The following is a 19419-nucleotide window of genomic DNA, read 5'->3' as shown; positions in this document are numbered from 1 at the left end:
CAAACAACCATTTGTCATGTACATCTATATTTCGGACACTTGTTTAGGTCCTTCATCAGGATGCTAAAAAAGTTAATAAAAACCTCTAAAATCTAACAGACTAAAAAATCTTCAAGACAAAAACTTACGTTTGACTAGTTGTGGAAAGAATGGCAAAGAAACAATCAGCATGTGTCCAACCAATTACAAATCATTGGAAGGAAGAAAACTACATCAATCTCGAGAAACTACATGAATATTCTCTAAGTAATAACACAAACAAAATCGTGTCAAAAAGATCGCTAAACTAGGTTACAAGCACAATGGCGCCAAAAATTGACACAGAGGACAGACAAATCCTCAGACCACAGAGGACTATGACAATCTGTCAAATCTTTTTCTTTAAAAGTGAAATAGGTTTTGAGTTTTGGAATAGAGATGTCGCCCCGGAGTCCAAAGTGAAAGTGAGAACAATTACCATCCTCATATTTTGTGGGATGACGTTATAAAGTTTGTGAAAGTTGAGGAGAGATGTCGCTTTTGGAGTCCAAAGCGAGCAAATAATTATAAATGTTACTAAGACCCTTAATGTCGGTACGTTTATTGATAGGATTTGATTGCTCATTAATATAGCACATTTCCAAAAAAACCCGTTTGGTGTTATTTGAGCAAGAATATAGTATCTTCGGATTATCGAAATCGAAAACATGACCAGCTCTCGCAGCATGCAAAGCAAGGGCACATCTGTCAGGGTGTAATCTGACGTCGCTTTTGTGAACCGCGAACCTTCTTTTTAGGGATTGGGAGGTTTGTCCGATATAGACCCCCTCACAGTCTAAACATCTCACTGAGTAGACACAATCAGAGCTGGAAAGAACGTCCGCTCTGTCTTTGAGATTGGTGAAGAGAAACTTATTGGGGAAAACGTTATATCTGGCAATTTTCACGTTGCTAATAGAGGAAAAAATGTGAACCAGTTTACTGGTCAAACCAGGCAATGAGGGCAGAGATGCAAACTTTATTTGGCTGACATGTGAGCTCTCGTGGGGAGCGTCCTGTCTTTGTTGAGGCAGTGTGGTAGGAGGATGTTCAGGAGGATCAGGTGAGATCCGTCGATTGGATGTCGAGAATATCAACTTCTTAAGCAGGCCGTGGGGATATCCATTATCTTTTAGGATGTCATATAATCTGTTCAGAGCACTCTGTTTGAAATCCATGTGAGTAAGGCCTATTATTCTGTTCTTTAGGTTGTTAACAACGTTGATCTTCATTTGCCAATCATGGCTTGAATTGAAGTGGACATATCTTCCTGAGCTGGTCGGCTTTCTGTACCAATCAAGCTTTACTGTGTTGTCCTCAGAACGTATCACTTTGGTATCCAGGAATGGGACAAATCTGTCTTTCTCTTCTTCTATGGTGAACTGTATATGTGGGTTGAAGGAGTTGAAGATCCTTAGGAGTTCTTCTTTCATATTTGAAGGAATGGCCAATATAATGTCATCAACATACTGGAACAAGAATGCTGGAATGAAGGATAGTTTGCTAAGGCAGTAACCGATCAACACCGTCATCACCAGAGCTGCCAAAGTTGGGCTGAGGATGCTGCCCATCGGGCACCCAAAGATTTGAGAGTAAAATTCACCTTTATATTTAAAATAGTTGGAATCGAACAGGAACTTCAATAGGTTAACAAATTTAGGCCTAGGAATATTCGTGACGGCCTCAATCCTGCTCCAATTGTCCACTATTATCTTCTCCGTTAACTCCCAGGAAATATTGGTGAAAAGACTGATAACATCCAACGAGAGGATCTCATGGTCTGGAGGAATCTGCAAATTGTTGACCTTCTCCGCAAAATCGAAAGAATCTTTGACTGCCCAAGTGTGGAAGTCGTCCTTGAAAGCTGACTTGAGGATGTCGGCGACAAACTTGCTAAGTTCACTTGTTGGGGATTTAATGGTGGAGACGATAGGTCTGAGAGGAGTTCCCTCTTTATGGATCTTTGGTAGACCGTAGATAGTGGGAGAAATGCCTTTGTAGTTATTCAATTGTCTCGCCGTGGTGGCACTGATGTATGCTTGGTCTTTGAGATCCTTGACAAGGCTGTTGTTCTTTGTCTGATACCTCGATGTGGGGTCTGAGTTTAATTTCTTATAAACGTTGGTGTCCTCGACGATATTCAAGAGCTTCTCTTCATATTGTTGCTTTGTGATGGCTACTGTGACATTGCCCTTATCTGCCATCGTTATGACGATGTCATCATTGTCCTTCAGGAACCTTTTCGTCTTGCAAAAGAGTCCGTATTGTGGGTTATTCTTCCTCCAAGCCTGGTGGATGAAATTGGTGATGGCATTGGTAGATTTAGCCCGGAGTAAGTCCTGCGATTCCTGTGGAGCCAACCTCACAAGATACTCGGAGTCAGCCAATAAAGATTTAATTGACAAAATATTAGAGGGGACAGAATGGGCAAACCTGGGACCAAGACTAAGCAAATGTTTAATGTCCCGTGGGAAAACATGATCTGTTAAATTGGCAAACCACGAATCTTTAACTTTCAGATCCGAGATGGATTTATCAATCAAGGAATCAAACTTGCGTTTGAGAACGTTGGTGGAAAAGACAGTGATCCTATCTGAGGACCTAGACTGAGTCTGTTCAAAAATGGATATAACACGTATAGGAAGAACAAGGATCAATCTTTCACGGATATGCTTAATGCCTGCATGCAGCGAGTTGATCTTTTTGATAGTGACCGATATTTCAAGATTGAGCAGAGTAGAAGATACCTTATTGCTCAGTGCGAGAGCTCTTCTGTTGTCCCCTGCGTTGTCGCCTATCAAATTGTTAATACATTTAATGTTCTGCTTGATGTGTCTTGGAATGACGCCAGTTGATCGGCATCTGAGTAGGAAGTTCCTTCTGCATCTTGCTTTTGCCAATCTGGTGTTCAGGTTCGCCCAAGATTTGAGGTCTCTAACTGTTACCTCTCCATAGGTGTTCTTCATCTCATCGTAGAAACCCATCTGTAATTATGTATACAGGGAGTATTGCCGTATTTTCTAATCTACTTAATTATTGGGTACTCGGCATAAAGGGGCTATGTAGACAAATCAAACAACCATTTGTCATGTACATCTATATTTCGGACACTTGTTTAGGTCCTTCATCAGGATGCTAAAAAAGTTAATAAAAACCTCTAAAATCTAACAGACTAAAAAATCTTCAAGACAAAAACTTACGTTTGACTAGTTGTGGAAAGAATGGCAAAGAAACAATCAGCATGTGTCCAACCAATTACAAATCATTGGAAGGAAGAAAACTACATCAATCTCGAGAAACTACATGAATATTCTCTAAGTAATAACACAAACAAAATCGTGTCAAAAAGATCGCTAAACTAGGTTACAAGCACAATGGCGCCAAAAATTGACACAGAGGACAGACAAATCCTCAGACCACAGAGGACTATGACAATCTGTCAAATCTTTTTCTTTAAAAGTGAAATAGGTTTTGAGTTTTGGAATAGAGATGTCGCCCCGGAGTCCAAAGCGAAAGTGAGAACAATTACCATCCTCATATTTTGTGGGATGACGTTATAAAGTTTGTGAAAGTTGAGGAGAGATGTCGCTTTTGGAGTCCAAAGCGAGCAAATAATTATAAATGTTACTAAGACCCTTAATGTCGGTACGTTTATTGATAGGATTTGATTGCTCATTAATATAGCACATTTCCAAAAAAACCCGTTTGGTGTTATTTGAGCAAGAATATAGTATCTTCGGATTATCGAAATCGAAAACATGACCAGCTCTCGCAGCATGCAAAGCAAGGGCACATCTGTCACACTGCCTCAACAAAGACAGGACGCTCCCCACGAGAGCTCACATGTCAGCCAAATAAAGTTTGCATCTCTGCCCTCATTGCCTGGTTTGACCAGTAAACTGGTTCACATTTTTTCCTCTATTAGCAACGTGAAAATTGCCAGATATAACGTTTTCCCCAATAAGTTTCTCTTCACCAATCTCAAAGACAGAGCGGACGTTCTTTCCAGCTCTGATTGTGTCTACTCAGTGAGATGTTTAGACTGTGAGGGGGTCTATATCGGACAAACCTCCCAATCCCTAAAAAGAAGGTTCGCGGTTCACAAAAGCGACGTCAGATTACACCCTGACAGATGTGCCCTTGCTTTGCATGCTGCGAGAGCTGGTCATGTTTTCGATTTCGATAATCCGAAGATACTATATTCTTGCTCAAATAACACCAAACGGGTTTTTTTGGAAATGTGCTATATTAATGAGCAATCAAATCCTATCAATAAACGTACCGACATTAAGGGTCTTAGTAACATTTATAATTATTTGCTCGCTTTGGACTCCAAAAGCGACATCTCTCCTCAACTTTCACAAACTTTATAACGTCATCCCACAAAATATGAGGATGGTAATTGTTCTCACTTTCGCTTTGGACTCCGGGGCGACATCTCTATTCCAAAACTCAAAACCTATTTCACTTTTAAAGAAAAAGATTTGACAGATTGTCATAGTCCTCTGTGGTCTGAGGATTTGTCTGTCCTCTGTGTCAATTTTTGGCGCCATTGTGCTTGTAACCTAGTTTAGCGATCTTTTTGACACGATTTTGTTTGTGTTATTACTTAGAGAATATTCATGTAGTTTCTCGAGATTGATGTAGTTTTCTTCCTTCCAATGATTTGTAATTGGTTGGACACATGCTGATTGTTTCTTTGCCATTCTTTCCACAACTAGTCAAACGTAAGTTTTTGTCTTGAAGATTTTTTAGTCTGTTAGATTTTAGAGGTTTTTATTAACTTTTTTAGCATCCTGATGAAGGACCTAAACAAGTGTCCGAAATATAGATGTACATGACAAATGGTTGTTTGATTTGTCTACATAGCCCCTTTATGCCGAGTACCCAATAATTAAGTAGATTAGAAAATACGGCAATACTCCCTGTATACATAATTACAGATGGGTTTCTACGATGAGATGAAGAACACCTATGGAGAGGTAACAGTTAGAGACCTCAAATCTTGGGCGAACCTGAACACCAGATTGGCAAAAGCAAGATGCAGAAGGAACTTCCTACTCAGATGCCGATCAACTGGCGTCATTCCAAGACACATCAAGCAGAACATTAAATGTATTAACAATTTGATAGGCGACAACGCAGGGGACAACAGAAGAGCTCTCGCACTGAGCAATAAGGTATCTTCTACTCTGCTCAATCTTGAAATATCGGTCACTATCAAAAAGATCAACTCGCTGCATGCAGGCATTAAGCATATCCGTGAAAGATTGATCCTTGTTCTTCCTATACGTGTTATATCCATTTTTGAACAGACTCAGTCTAGGTCCTCAGATAGGATCACTGTCTTTTCCACCAACGTTCTCAAACGCAAGTTTGATTCCTTGATTGATAAATCCATCTCGGATCTGAAAGTTAAAGATTCGTGGTTTGCCAATTTAACAGATCATGTTTTCCCACGGGACATTAAACATTTGCTTAGTCTTGGTCCCAGGTTTGCCCATTCTGTCCCCTCTAATATTTTGTCAATTAAATCTTTATTGGCTGACTCCGAGTATCTTGTGAGGTTGGCTCCACAGGAATCGCAGGACTTACTCCGGGCTAAATCTACCAATGCCATCACCAATTTCATCCACCAGGCTTGGAGGAAGAATAACCCACAATACGGACTCTTTTGCAAGACGAAAAGGTTCCTGAAGGACAATGATGACATCGTCATAACGATGGCAGATAAGGGCAATGTCACAGTAGCCATCACAAAGCAACAATATGAAGAGAAGCTCTTGAATATCGTCGAGGACACCAACGTTTATAAGAAATTAAACTCAGACCCCACATCGAGGTATCAGACAAAGAACAACAGCCTTGTCAAGGATCTCAAAGACCAAGCATACATCAGTGCCACCACGGCGAGACAATTGAATAACTACAAAGGCATTTCTCCCACTATCTACGGTCTACCAAAGATCCATAAAGAGGGAACTCCTCTCAGACCTATCGTCTCCACCATTAAATCCCCAACAAGTGAACTTAGCAAGTTTGTCGCCGACATCCTCAAGTCAGCTTTCAAGGACGACTTCCACACTTGGGCAGTCAAAGATTCTTTCGATTTTGCGGAGAAGGTCAACAATTTGCAGATTCCTCCAGACCATGAGATCCTCTCGTTGGATGTTATCAGTCTTTTCACCAATATTTCCTGGGAGTTAACGGAGAAGATAATAGTGGACAATTGGAGCAGGATTGAGGCCGTCACGAATATTCCTAGGCCTAAATTTGTTAACCTATTGAAGTTCCTGTTCGATTCCAACTATTTTAAATATAAAGGTGAATTTTACTCTCAAATCTTTGGGTGCCCGATGGGCAGCATCCTCAGCCCAACTTTGGCAGCTCTGGTGATGACGGTGTTGATCGGTTACTGCCTTAGCAAACTATCCTTCATTCCAGCATTCTTGTTCCAGTATGTTGATGACATTATATTGGCCATTCCTTCAAATATGAAAGAAGAACTCCTAAGGATCTTCAACTCCTTCAACCCACATATACAGTTCACCATAGAAGAAGAGAAAGACAGATTTGTCCCATTCCTGGATACCAAAGTGATACGTTCTGAGGACAACACAGTAAAGCTTGATTGGTACAGAAAGCCGACCAGCTCAGGAAGATATGTCCACTTCAATTCAAGCCATGATTGGCAAATGAAGATCAACGTTGTTAACAACCTAAAGAACAGAATAATAGGCCTTACTCACATGGATTTCAAACAGAGTGCTCTGAACAGATTATATGACATCCTAAAAGATAATGGATATCCCCACGGCCTGCTTAAGAAGTTGATATTCTCGACATCCAATCGACGGATCTCACCTGATCCTCCTGAACATCCTCCTACCACACTGCCTCAACAAAGACAGGACGCTCCCCACGAGAGCTCACATGTCAGCCAAATAAAGTTTGCATCTCTGCCCTCATTGCCTGGTTTGACCAGTAAACTGGTTCACATTTTTTCCTCTATTAGCAACGTGAAAATTGCCAGATATAACGTTTTCCCCAATAAGTTTCTCTTCACCAATCTCAAAGACAGAGCGGACGTTCTTTCCAGCTCTGATTGTGTCTACTCAGTGAGATGTTTAGACTGTGAGGGGGTCTATATCGGACAAACCTCCCAATCCCTAAAAAGAAGGTTCGCGGTTCACAAAAGCGACGTCAGATTACACCCTGACAGATGTGCCCTTGCTTTGCATGCTGCGAGAGCTGGTCATGTTTTCGATTTCGATAATCCGAAGATACTATATTCTTGCTCAAATAACACCAAACGGGTTTTTTTTGGAAATGTGCTATATTAATGAGCAATCAAATCCTATCAATAAACGTACCGACATTAAGGGTCTTAGTAACATTTATAATTATTTGCTCGCTTTGGACTCCAAAAGCGACATCTCTCCTCAACTTTCACAAACTTTATAACGTCATCCCACAAAATATGAGGATGGTAATTGTTCTCACTTTCGCTTTGGACTCCGGGGCGACATCTCTATTCCAAAACTCAAAACCTATTTCACTTTTAAAGAAAAAGATTTGACAGATTGTCATAGTCCTCTGTGGTCTGAGGATTTGTCTGTCCTCTGTGTCAACTTTTGGCGCCATTGTGCTTGTAACCTAGTTTAGCGATCTTTTTGACACGATTTTGTTTGTGTTATTACTTAGAGAATATTCATGTAGTTTCTCGAGATTGATGTAGTTTTCTTCCTTCCAATGATTTGTAATTGGTTGGACACATGCTGATTGTTTCTTTGCCATTCTTTCCACAACTAGTCAAACGTAAGTTTTTGTCTTGAAGATTTTTTAGTCTGTTAGATTTTAGAGGTTTTTATTAACTTTTTTAGCATCCTGATGAAGGACCTAAACAAGTGTCCGAAATATAGATGTACATGACAAATGGTTGTTTGATTTGTCTACATAGCCCCTTTATGCCGAGTACCCAATAATTAAGTAGATTATATATATATATATATATATATATATATATATATATATATATATATATATATATATATATATATATATATATATATATATATATATATATATACACAAATCGGTAACTCCAACTCTTATTATGAATCTATATCAATAACGGGTTATTGGATGAGAAAGGACTGCAATTATGTGAAACTCATTTATTCATCGTCGACGTTTCGGCTCATGTCTGAGCCTTCTTCAGGACTCTACAAGGTAATAATAATATGTTATAATACAATGTATAACACATCAACATGAGACTTACTGAATAGTCGAGGTTAAAACTATTTCTAGCATCAAAACAAGTCAACAAGTAGTCAGCAGAAGGCAACATATATCACAACAGGTGAAAAGCCATATGAATAGAATTGTTAGGCACTAAAAGTCAATATATTCTAAAATCAAATTTCTTAAAATTCAGAAAGAAGTACGAAAATTGCACATATGCAACGTTGGCGGAAACAATACAATTGAGGTTACATCACAGAACACATGATACAATACATGAATAATTCTTTTTCTTTGTATATCAACCAGAATCAACTGACACATCTCGGACAACATTATTATGTCTGTATGTAAATAAAAAGGAATATATATTACTGATATTTTCAATGTCCTTTCTAGAATTCATCACATTTTTGGTTCCTTTAATATGAAACATTTCTAAGAACGATCGCTTGTTTAAATTCCTTTCGAACTCCAATATCTTAGTCGAGTTATAATCCATTACATGTTTGGTTTTTCTACAGTGCTCAGCAAGAGCACAAATTTTTTTGGGATTTTTTATGTCGCTTTTTTGTGCAGTTTTCGTACTTCTTTCTGAATTTTAAGAAATTTGATTTTAGAATATATTGACTTTTAGTGCCTAACAATTCTATTCATATGGCTTTTCACCTGTTGTGATATATGTTGCCTTCTGCTGACTACTTGTTGACTTGTTTTGATGCTAGAAATAGTTTTAACCTCGACTATTCAGTAAGTCTCATGTTGATGTGTTATACATTGTATTATAACATATTATTATTACCTTGTAGAGTCCTGAAGAAGGCTCAGACATGAGCCGAAACGTCGACGATGAATAAATGAGTTTCACATAATTGCAGTCCTTTCTCATCCAATAACCCGTTATTGATATAGATTTATATATATATATATATATATATATATATATATATATATATATATATATATATATATATATATATATATATATATATATATATATATATATATATATATATATATATATAAATCGCACTCATACGGTCCGTGTCCGATTTAAAGTTCACTGCATTTTGCTGCTTGCCAATCTGTAACATTTCGAGGAATAACCTATTTCTGTAATTCGAATCTGTCTCCAACACTCTGATATCATCAAACCCGAAAGCAAAACTGTGCCCAGTTTCTTGGCAGTGTCTAACTAAAGCACACGAGTTCTTTCCAATACGGCAATCACTTCTATGTTGAGTGATTCTTTGTTTCAACCATTGTTGCGTTTGGCCCACGTAACAACCATCACAATGTTGACATGAGATCTTATATACTGCATTAGTGCATAATTCTATTGGTGTCCTTTCGTTGGTCCTCGAGAACAGGTCACCTACCTTCGTCAAATTATATTTGGCGAGTTTGATGTTTTCAAATTTGTTCAAAACTCCTATAAGGTTGGGTGTCAAATCTTTAACGAATGGAATCCTCATGAATTTAAAACTGTTTGTTTGTTCAGTTGTTGTTGTCAACCTTGATTCCCTATTGTGTATCAATCTGTTAAGGGTATTTTTAGGGTAACCGTTATTCTGAAAAATCTCACTTCATAAATTTTCACTCCCAGCACCCTTATAATCAAAAAATAAACATGATTAAAGAATTAAAAAATAGAGTATGCTATATCTCAGATGAATCATTGCTGAAAAAGAACCTACGTAGGTTGTTTGAGATTTTTCAGAATAACGGTTACCCTAAAAATACCCTTAACAGATTGATACACAATAGGGAATCAAGGTTGACAACAACAACTGAACAAACAAACAGTTTTAAATTCATGAGGATTCCATTCGTTAAAGATTTGACACCCAACCTTATAGGAGTTTTGAACAAATTTGAAAACATCAAACTCGCCAAATATAATTTGACGAAGGTAGGTGACCTGTTCTCGAGGACCAAGGAAAGGACACCAATAGAATTATGCACTAATGCAGTATATAAGATCTCATGTCAACATTGTGATGGTTGTTACGTGGGCCAAACGCAACAATGGTTGAAACAAAGAATCACTCAACATAGAAGTGATTGCCGTATTGGAAAGAACTCGTGTGCTTTAGTTAGACACTGCCAAGAAACTGGGCACAGTTTTGCTTTCGGGTTTGATGATATCAGAGTGTTGGAGACAGATTCGAATTACAGAAATAGGTTATTCCTCGAAATGTTACAGATTGGCAAGCAGCAAAATGCAGTGAACTTTAAATCGGACACGGACCGTATGAGTGCGATTTATAGTGACCTCTTGAATATTTTATAGTGGTTTGAAAATTAAAACATAGATGGTTCTGTGTCTTCATTTTGTTGTCTTCTCATGAGATGGCGTATTGTGCCTACAGCGTAGTATCGTTCCACCGTTAGCTATGTAATGTATAATGACTGGGGATTTTTCATGTTTTTTAAGCTGATTTCTGAGAAATTTGTCATTATTAATGTTAATTGCAGTCGATATTATTGATTAATGTTTTGGTACATCTTGTAAGTAATACCGTTTTGTGTTTTTGTCTTGTTTTTCACGTTTCATTATTTTGCAGTTTCTCCTGAAGAAGTTGACAACTGTCAACGAAATATTGAGAAGTAAAGATAAATACAGAACTTATTGGCTGTTTTACTTGGAATTAGACCACATACCCGATAAAACTAATTTATTTAAATAATATATGGTCGATAAGAACACTACACAATTTATATATATATATATATATATATACAGGGGGTGACAGCCCTTGTATGTATAGTAATTGTATTCGTCTTGTGGTATCTGTTGGTGTTTTCGTCTGTTGTGTGTTGTATAGTCGGTGCGTCCTTTGTTTTGTTAGTTTTGTGATAAGGGTTTCAGGGTAGTGATTCTTCGTCAAAAGTTCTTTCACCTCTTTTAAAGTTTTCTCTCGGAGTATTGGGGATGTTAATTTTAACGCCCTGTCTATGTATCCAATGGCAGTACTTTTCTTATGTGAATGGTGGTGTTGGGAGTTATAATCTAATATATGTGTTGTGTTCTGCTCCTTTCTGTGCCATTTTGTCAATAAATTTCCGTTTTTTCTCATTAGTGTCATGTCCAAGAACATCAGGCAGTTGTTCTCTTCTTCCTCAAGTGTAAATTGTAGAAATTCGTGTGTGTTGTTGAATTCGTTCAAAATCGACTGTATTTCGGTTGTTGTTGTTATAACTAAAATGTCGTCTACATATCGTTTGAAGAACGTAGTTTTATGTTTTTCCATGATTTTCTTTTCTATTAACTTCATTACCAACTGTGCTATCGTTCTTGATATCGGGTTCCCCATGGCTACACCCTTAATTTGTTTATAGAAATTTTTCTCATATTGGAAGAAGCTATTGTTCGTGATATATTGTATTGTTTGGATGAAATCTTCTTTTGGTATCAATGTGTGCTGTCTGATTATTTCCCAATTATTTTCGATTGCCTCCTTTGTTAGTTCTGTGGGAATGTTGGTATACAGAGATTTTACATCTAATGAATATAATCGATGGTTTGCTTGGATCCTAACATTTCTCAATGATTCTTTCAAATCGAATGAGTTTTTTATATAATATTCATTATTATTTATTGCGTTGGATAGAATATTCGCCATATATTTTGATAATTTATACAAAGGAGATTGAATGCAAGAAACTATCGGTCTTAGTGGTATATTTTGTTTGTGGACTTTTGGTAATCCATATTTTTTTGGTATTTTACTGTTATGGGTCAATAATGTTTTCTCATCTTGTTTAGTTATATATTTCTTTTGTTCCCATTCTTTGATAATTCTGTTGTTTTCTTTCTCCAATGTGATTGTCATGTCTCGTTTAATTTGTTTATAGGTTGTATTATCGTCTAAAATTTCGTGCATTTTTTCGTTGTAAGCGGTTTTTGTCATTACCACTATTTTATTTCCCTTGTCAGCTGTTATGACTTGCAAATCATTGTGTGCTTTCAAAAATGTTTTAGTTTTTTCGAAGTTAGATTTCATCATGTTTTGTCCATGTTTCTTGCCCCTTAGTTGTCTCTGATGGGTATTTAGAGCTTGTGTGACATTAGCTCGAATGTTGTCCTGGTCTTCTTTTGATAATTCAAAAGCTGGGATTCAACATTATTACACAAATTGAAAATACCATTGAAGAATTATCAAAAAAAGACCAGGACAACATTCGAGCTAATGTCACACAAGCTCTAAATACCCATCAGAGACAACTAAGGGGCAAGAAACAGAGACAAAACATGATGAAATCTAACTTCGAAAAAACTAAAACATTTTTGAAAGCACACAATGATTTGCAAGTCATAAGAGCTGACAAGGGAAATAAAATAGTGGTAATGACAAAAACCGAATACAACGAAAAAATGCACGAAATTTTAGACGATAATACAACCTATAAACAAATTAAACGAGACATGACAATCACATTGGAGAAAGAAAACAATAGAATTATCAAAGAATGGGAACAAAAGAAATATATAACTAAACAAGATGAGAAAACATAATTGACCCATAACAGTAAAATACCAAAAATATATGGATTACCAAAAGTCCACAAACAAAATATACCACTAAGACCGATAGTTTCTTGCTTTCAATCTCCTTTGTATAAATTATCAAAATATATGGCGAATATTCTATCCAACGCAATAAATAATAATGAATATTATATAAAAAACTCATTCGATTTGAAAGAATCATTGAGAAATGTTAGGATCCAAGCAAACCATCGATTATATTCATTAGATGTAAAATCTCTGTATACCAACATTCCCACAGAACTAACAAAGGAGGCAATCGAAAATAATTGGGAAATAATCAGACAGCACACATTGATACCAAAAGAAGATTTCATCCAAACAATACAATATATCACGAACAATAGCTTCTTCCAATATGAGAAAAATTTCTATAAACAAATTAAGGGTGTAGCCATGGGGAACCCGATATCAAGAACGATAGTACAGTTGGTAATGGAGTTGATAGAAAAGAAAATCATGGAAAAACATAAAACTACGTTCTTCAAACGATATGTAGACGACATTTTAGTTATAACAACAACAACCGAAATACAGTCGATTTTGAACGAATTCAACAACACACACGAATTTCTACAATTTACGCTTGAGGAAGAAGAGAACAACTGCCTGAACTTCTTGGACATGACACTAATGAGAAAAAACGGAAATTTATTGACAAAATGGCACAGAAAGGAGCAGAACACAACACATATATTAGATTATAACTCCCAACACCACCATTCACATAAGAAAAGTACTGCCATTGGATACATAGACAGGGCGTTAAAATTAACATCCCCAATACTCCGAGAGAAAACTTTAAAAGAGGTGAAAGAACTTTTGACGAAGAATCACTACCCTGAAACCCTTATCACAAAACTAACAAAACAAAGGACGCACCGACTATACAACACACAACAGACGAAAACACCAACAGATACCACAAGACGAATACAATTACCATACATACAAGGGCTGTCACAGAAAATAAGTAATATATTGAAACCTTACAACCGAGAAGTAGTACACAGACCATACAATCAAGTTGGGAAAAGGGTCTATCGGCTCTGGTTTGGGGAGTGAATGAGGTACTCTTTATTCTGCGCCAAGCTTTCGCATTTCTTTGATGCTTCTTCAGGGCTTCTACAAGCACAAAATAATACATGTAATTAATAATGTCAAACATGTTTTATTTTGTTTATTTTGTACCTCAGGGTTTTAAGTATATTCGAGGACATCAAACTTGCCAAATATAATTTGACTAAAGTGGGGGACCTTTTCTCGAGGACTAAAAAAAAGACGCCGAAGTAATTGTGCACGGATGCAGTATAAAAGATTGCATGTCAACATTGTGATGGAAGTTACGTGGTTGTTGCGTGTTTTAACAATGGTTAAAACAAAGAATCACCCAACAAAGAAGTGATTGCCGCATCGGGAAGAACCCATGTGCTGTTGTTAAACACTGCCAGGAAACGGGGCACAGTTTCGAGTTTGGGATGGAAAATGTAAAAGCGTTAGAGACGAATTCGAATTATAGAAATAGGTTAGGTTAAGTTAGGTTAGGTTAGGTTAGGTTAGGTTAGGTTAGATAAAAGTGTTAGAGACGAATTCGAATTATAGAAATAAGTTATTTCTCGAGATGTTACAGATTAAAAAACAACCACACAATTAAGTTCAAATCAGACACGGACCAAATGAGTGTCTTTTATCGTAAGATATTGGATGATTTGTAATAGTTTTATTGTCAACCCATAGAGGGTACTGATGTCTTGCATTGTTCTCTTAAAAACAGTCGAGAGCGAGACGTCGAAGCGAGTAGACGTGTTGAGTGATTTTTCGATTACACGAGTTTTGTGAATAAGTTTTGTTGTGTTGTATTGTATTCAGTCCAGATCGAATCGATCGATGATTGTGCAAATCACATCAAGTGAGAATTTTTCTATATAATAACTAGCTGACCCGGCAAACGTTGTTTTGCCATATAAATAATTTCCTAGTTATTTCTAGTGTAGACAAAAAATAGCTTACTTATTGTAAGTATGTATGTATGTTAGAATGTGTATATTGTATGTATGTAAGAATGTGGTATATGCGTGAAATAATCATGGAGCGCTGTGAACGATGAGGGAATATAAAAATAACAAAAGGCAAACATTATTTTTAAGTTATTATAATTCATTCCTTAAAATTATATATCATTAATTAAACAATTACGACAGTAACACTATTAAACAATATCAATCTCTTAATGCTATAGCGTGAACAATATTTTTTGTTTGTCCATCTAGCGTTCGTTTGTTCGTTCGTGCTGTTTACTGGGTCAGAAGTGACACCTGTAGACATCTAGCGGGGATAACTAATTAAATGATGATTGATCAGTTTTCGACCGGAGAGGAAAAATGATTAAATTACTAAAATGGCTATTAAAAAATAAGGGTTGATCGTAGAAGGGTGAAAATTGAGGATTGTATGTATTTTTGTATGTTGTATCATAAAAAAATAGAAATTAAAAATTTTGTCTGAAAAGTAAAAAAAAAATTTGGGGTGGACTACCCCTAACATTTAGGGGGATGAAAAATTGATGTGGGCTGATTCTCATAGATACCGGATAAGCACAAAAAATTTCATCAAAATCGGTCAAGCCGTTTCGGAGGAGTATGGCAACGAAAACTGTGACACGAGAATTTTATATATTAGATTGGTGATTTTCGTTCTTTTCTCTCTCATTGATATTTACCACCTTTGTAAAAAAATCAAAAAACGTTTAGCCATGTCGAAGACCTCAGATAATGAGGGTTTCTACATGGAAGCCTCGAAAGAAGTCGATGACTTCAGCGGGAATGAGTCTTAAGGACAGACTACTTTACGAGAGGATAACGAGCAAATGAAAACTCAAATCGCGAAACTGAATGGAACAGTCCGCCAATTGATTAATGAACTCCGCCTAGCGAAAGAAGAAATAAATAAGCTTTCAGCGCCGAAACCCCCTACATTTGCCGAAATTGCGAGTTCGGCAGCGGGAAATAATGTCACTTCTGACATTAAGAGGAACCAAGCAACGCTGAATGCTAAACCTCAAAATGCGCCCCCATCTAAACGCGCGCGTTAAGATAGCTTCTCGTCAGACGAGGAAAATACCAAAAAAGCACCTGAAGTGCCTAGAAAAGACAGAATCTCACCCATCACGATGATGGGCACCTCAGAATGGGTGGAAATTTCTAAAGCACTCTACTCCAAGAAATTCAATTATAGCCCCGCAACCGTATATAATGACAGTATTAGAATAATCACCTCAACCGTAGATGATTATAGAAAAATTACCAAATTTTTCGAACACCATGGTAAAGAATTTTTTACCTACCAAATGGAGGAAGAGAAGAAGATATATGCCGTCATCAGGCATTTACCAATTGACGCTAATCTTGCGTTGGGAATATCAGACGCTGAGGTGTCCAGAATGATATCGTACAAGACGAAGAAGCCCATACCTCTCTACATGGTTAAAACCCAGAAGTGAAGCGACTCTACAATCTACGTATTGTGATTGAACAGAAAAAGAGGCCTGAAAGTCCAAGCCAGTGCTTTAGGTGCCAAAGGTACGGACATGCACAGAACAAATGCTCCTTCCCGTGGAGATGCGTGAAGTGTTCAGGAAGCCATAGAAGCAATGACTGCACACTCACCAGAAAAGGTGAAGAGAGGAATGCTGGTGACCAGAAAGAAGAATTCCCGAAAACCAGCTGAACAGAAAAAGCCGGTAACAAAAACTAAAACTACTGTTCAAAAAATGCAGGAAGTAGCGAAGGCCAAACCAACAGAACAGGAAAAGAATAGGGAGAATTCAAAACCGGTTCAGAAAAAAAAGAACAGAAAAAGCCTTCAATGAAACAGGCTGTGAACAGTCAACAGGAGAAGAGAAAGATCTGAATCAGCCAATGATTTAGATATCTTCACGGAGAAAATTTTCAACAAGATAATGTTGAAAATTGAGAGGGAAATGGAGAAAAAACTCCAAGCATTATTCAGTAAACTGAATTGATGGACCTTACTGATATTAGGAATGAATCCCTCAAGATAATTTCGTGGAAGATAAACGGGATCAACACTCGGAAAGCCGTGATAGAAGAAATAATATCAGAGATACAACCCAATATTATAGCCCTACAGGAAACAAGAATAAACCAGAACAGACGACTGAATTTCATGAATTATGAAACATTCAGATGTGACAGAACTACAAACACCGGAGGAGGGGTAGCAATATTGGTGAGAACAGATCTGAAACACTACTTCAAAAGTAGATCCGACGAAACACAAGGAGAAACAGAAACAGTGACGATTGTTGCCGAATTAAATCGTCAAAGACTCGAAATTACCGCGACATACAAGCCACCACAAAACAATGTATTGGAAGAAGAGATAAACAACATGTAGGAAGGAACAAACCCGAAAATTTGCATCGGAGATTTCAACTGTAAATCCCCATTATGGAACAGCAGAACAGAGAATAGAAATGGCAAAAAACTCAAGGATTTCGCCGAAAAACAGAATGCCATAGTGATTGGACCAGAGTTACCAACATATCTTGCTTTTGTATAGGAATAACAGATGTAATAGATATCGCGACATTGAAAAATATAACTCAGGAATTCCCGATTGAAACTTTGGAAGATGGAACCTCAAACCACAATCCCGTGGAATTGACAATTGGAAAAAAACCAAGAAAAAACTGAGGATAATAAGAGAATATACCAATTGGGCTAAATACAGCCATTTAATACAATCGGAAATAACAGAAATTCCAACAATAAGCACTCCAGAGGATCTGGAATGTGCGGTTGATAAACTGGAAGTGATCATATTGAAAGCTTACGAAAAAAGCACGAGAAGAGTGGAGAGACCAGCACCAAGTCATCCGTATGGCGATACGCCTAAAGAAGTAAAAGATCTTATACGAGAAAATCGAAGACTCAGAAGAATATATCGGATGAATAAAAATGATCTGAATAGAAGGAACCTCAACCGACATAGCCAAGTTCTGAAAAATGCCCTGAAAGATCTAAGAACAAGCAGATGGAACAAAAGGGTTCAAGAACTGAATATAATCGATCATTCTGCATGGAGAATGCAAAAAAGCCTACGAGGAGAAAAGACTAAAATTCCACCCCTACACGGAGAAAGGGGAATGGCGTCCACCAATACTGATAAGGCAGATGCATTGCCGTACTCGATTGAACGAGAATCGAGAATAAATTACAGGATAGACGACGATAATGAAGATTTGGAAGAATTGGTTGAAGAAAATGATGAAGAAATGGATGAATTACCAGCGACTGCTGAAATAGACAAGCCAACATCGCCAAATGAAATCAGGAAAATAATTAGAAGTCTGAAGAAGAGGAAATCTCCCGGAAGCGATAAAATAACGAATGTTATGTTTAAGAAATTATCTAGAAAAGGTATAGCCGCTCTAACAAGTATCGCGAATGGAATTATGAGGACAGAACACTACCCAGCAAAATGAAAAACAGCGGAAGTCATAGTATTCAATAAACCATTCAAAGAGAAGAAGTTCCCACAAAACTACAGATCGATAAGTCTACTGTCGGCGTTAGGAAAAGTAGTAGAAAGAATTATCGCCACGAGGCTAAATGAGGAAACTGAAAATCTGAAACTAATACCACCAGAACAGTTCGGATTCAGAAGAGAGCATTCAACAGAACAACAATTATGAAGGCTCACAGATTACATTGCAGAGGGATTCCAAAATAAACAAGCTACAGGTCTTGTTTTACTAGACGTCGCCAAGGCATTCGACAGAGTATGGCATGAAGGATTAATATATAAGATGAGATGTGCTGGATATTCGATCAAAATATGCATGTTGATCAGGAATTATCTCAAAAATAAAAGATTTCACGTGAGAGTGGGAGGACAATGCTCCTCAACAAGGGATATAGAGACTGGAGTACCCCAAGGATCAGTACTTGGGCCCCTTCTGTACAACATATACTTCCACGATATTCCGAAAAATCCAAGAACCATGCTAACGTTATATGCTGACGACACAGGCATAGCAACTCGACACCGCAACCCAGAAGTAATAGAACGAGTTCTACAAGAGACGATTGACGAATCAAATGACTGGTGCATAAAGTGGAAAATCAAGCTCAATGGACAAAAGAGCCAAGCAATATTACTACAGAAGAGAATACTGCGACCCACAACGAAACTGGAAGTTGACGTCGAAGAAATCGACTGGAAAAATGATGCCAAATATTTGGGAATAACGCTTGACAAAGGACTTACTTGGAAAAGTCATATCAAACAAGCAATCGACAAAACGAAATCAGCGATAAATAGACTCTATTCTCTGATGGGATTAAGAAGCCACATGTCGAAAGAGACAAAACTGAAGATAATTAAATCCGTTGCTACGCCTCAACTGACTTATGGAGCCATATCAAAAGAATTCAGGCCACTGAAAACAAGCTGCTACGATGTGCAATAGATGCACCTTGGTTTGTCAGGAATAGACAGATTTATAGGGACCTAAAATGGGAAACCATAACGGAATTCATGAACAGAAAAGCAGAGAAATTATTCGAAACAGCGAAAAA

The 19419-nt window shown here is 37.3% G+C and overlaps 4 protein-coding genes and 2 long non-coding RNA genes across 7 annotated transcripts in view; 3 read left to right on the top strand and 3 right to left on the bottom strand.

Annotated features, from left to right (window-relative positions):
* LOC123311362 overlaps positions 1-19419 on the bottom strand; it is a 1278848-nt gene that overhangs the window by 910524 nt on the left and 348905 nt on the right. The window lies entirely within an intron of this gene.
* Positions 427-3814, bottom strand: LOC123311363. Of its 2 annotated transcripts, none has more exons than XM_044895272.1 (2): positions 3219-3814; positions 427-3002 (listed from the first exon to the last, which is right to left on the bottom strand). In XM_044895272.1, exon 2 carries the CDS (start codon positions 3000-3002, stop codon positions 483-485), a length of 2520 nt encoding a protein of 839 aa, XP_044751207.1. In that variant the 5' UTR covers positions 3219-3814; the 3' UTR covers positions 427-482. The 2 variants fall into 2 exon arrangements, 1 of the variants encoding a protein (XP_044751207.1); XR_006537436.1 differs by lacking the exon at positions 427-3002 and adding an exon at positions 3021-3153.
* On the top strand, positions 3824-7836 carry LOC123311365. Its single transcript, XM_044895273.1, has 2 exons — positions 3824-4745; positions 4962-7836. Exon 2 carries the CDS (start codon positions 4962-4964, stop codon positions 7359-7361), a length of 2400 nt encoding a protein of 799 aa, XP_044751208.1. The 5' UTR covers positions 3824-4745; the 3' UTR covers positions 7362-7836.
* LOC123311380 lies at positions 8181-8830 on the bottom strand. Its single transcript, XR_006537479.1, has 2 exons — positions 8303-8830; positions 8181-8243 (listed from the first exon to the last, which is right to left on the bottom strand). It is a non-coding gene; the product is annotated as an uncharacterized LOC123311380 (long non-coding RNA).
* Positions 8859-9137, top strand: LOC123311381. Its single transcript, XR_006537480.1, has 2 exons — positions 8859-9015; positions 9075-9137. It is a non-coding gene; the product is annotated as an uncharacterized LOC123311381 (long non-coding RNA).
* Positions 9890-10963, top strand: LOC123311369. The gene is made up of 2 exons (XM_044895279.1): positions 9890-10776; positions 10833-10963. Exon 1 carries the CDS (start codon positions 9896-9898, stop codon positions 10556-10558), a length of 663 nt encoding a protein of 220 aa, XP_044751214.1. The 5' UTR covers positions 9890-9895; the 3' UTR covers positions 10559-10776; positions 10833-10963.

This window comes from Coccinella septempunctata, chromosome 4 (genome assembly GCF_907165205.1).
Source record: "Coccinella septempunctata chromosome 4, icCocSept1.1, whole genome shotgun sequence".
NCBI classification, from domain to species: domain Eukaryota; kingdom Metazoa; phylum Arthropoda; class Insecta; order Coleoptera; family Coccinellidae; genus Coccinella; species Coccinella septempunctata.
Note: the sequence above shows the minus strand (reverse complement) of the source record. Positions and strands in the feature narration are given on the sequence as shown.

Excerpts from the sequence above, each read along its gene's own strand:
- LOC123311363 (XM_044895272.1), bottom strand. The coding sequence starts at position 3,002 with ATGGGTTTCTACGATGAGATGAAGAACACCTATGGAGAGGTAACAGTT.
- LOC123311365 (XM_044895273.1), top strand. The coding sequence starts at position 4,962 with ATGGGTTTCTACGATGAGATGAAGAACACCTATGGAGAGGTAACAGTT.
- LOC123311369 (XM_044895279.1), top strand. The coding sequence starts at position 9,896 with ATGATTAAAGAATTAAAAAATAGAGTATGCTATATCTCAGATGAATCA.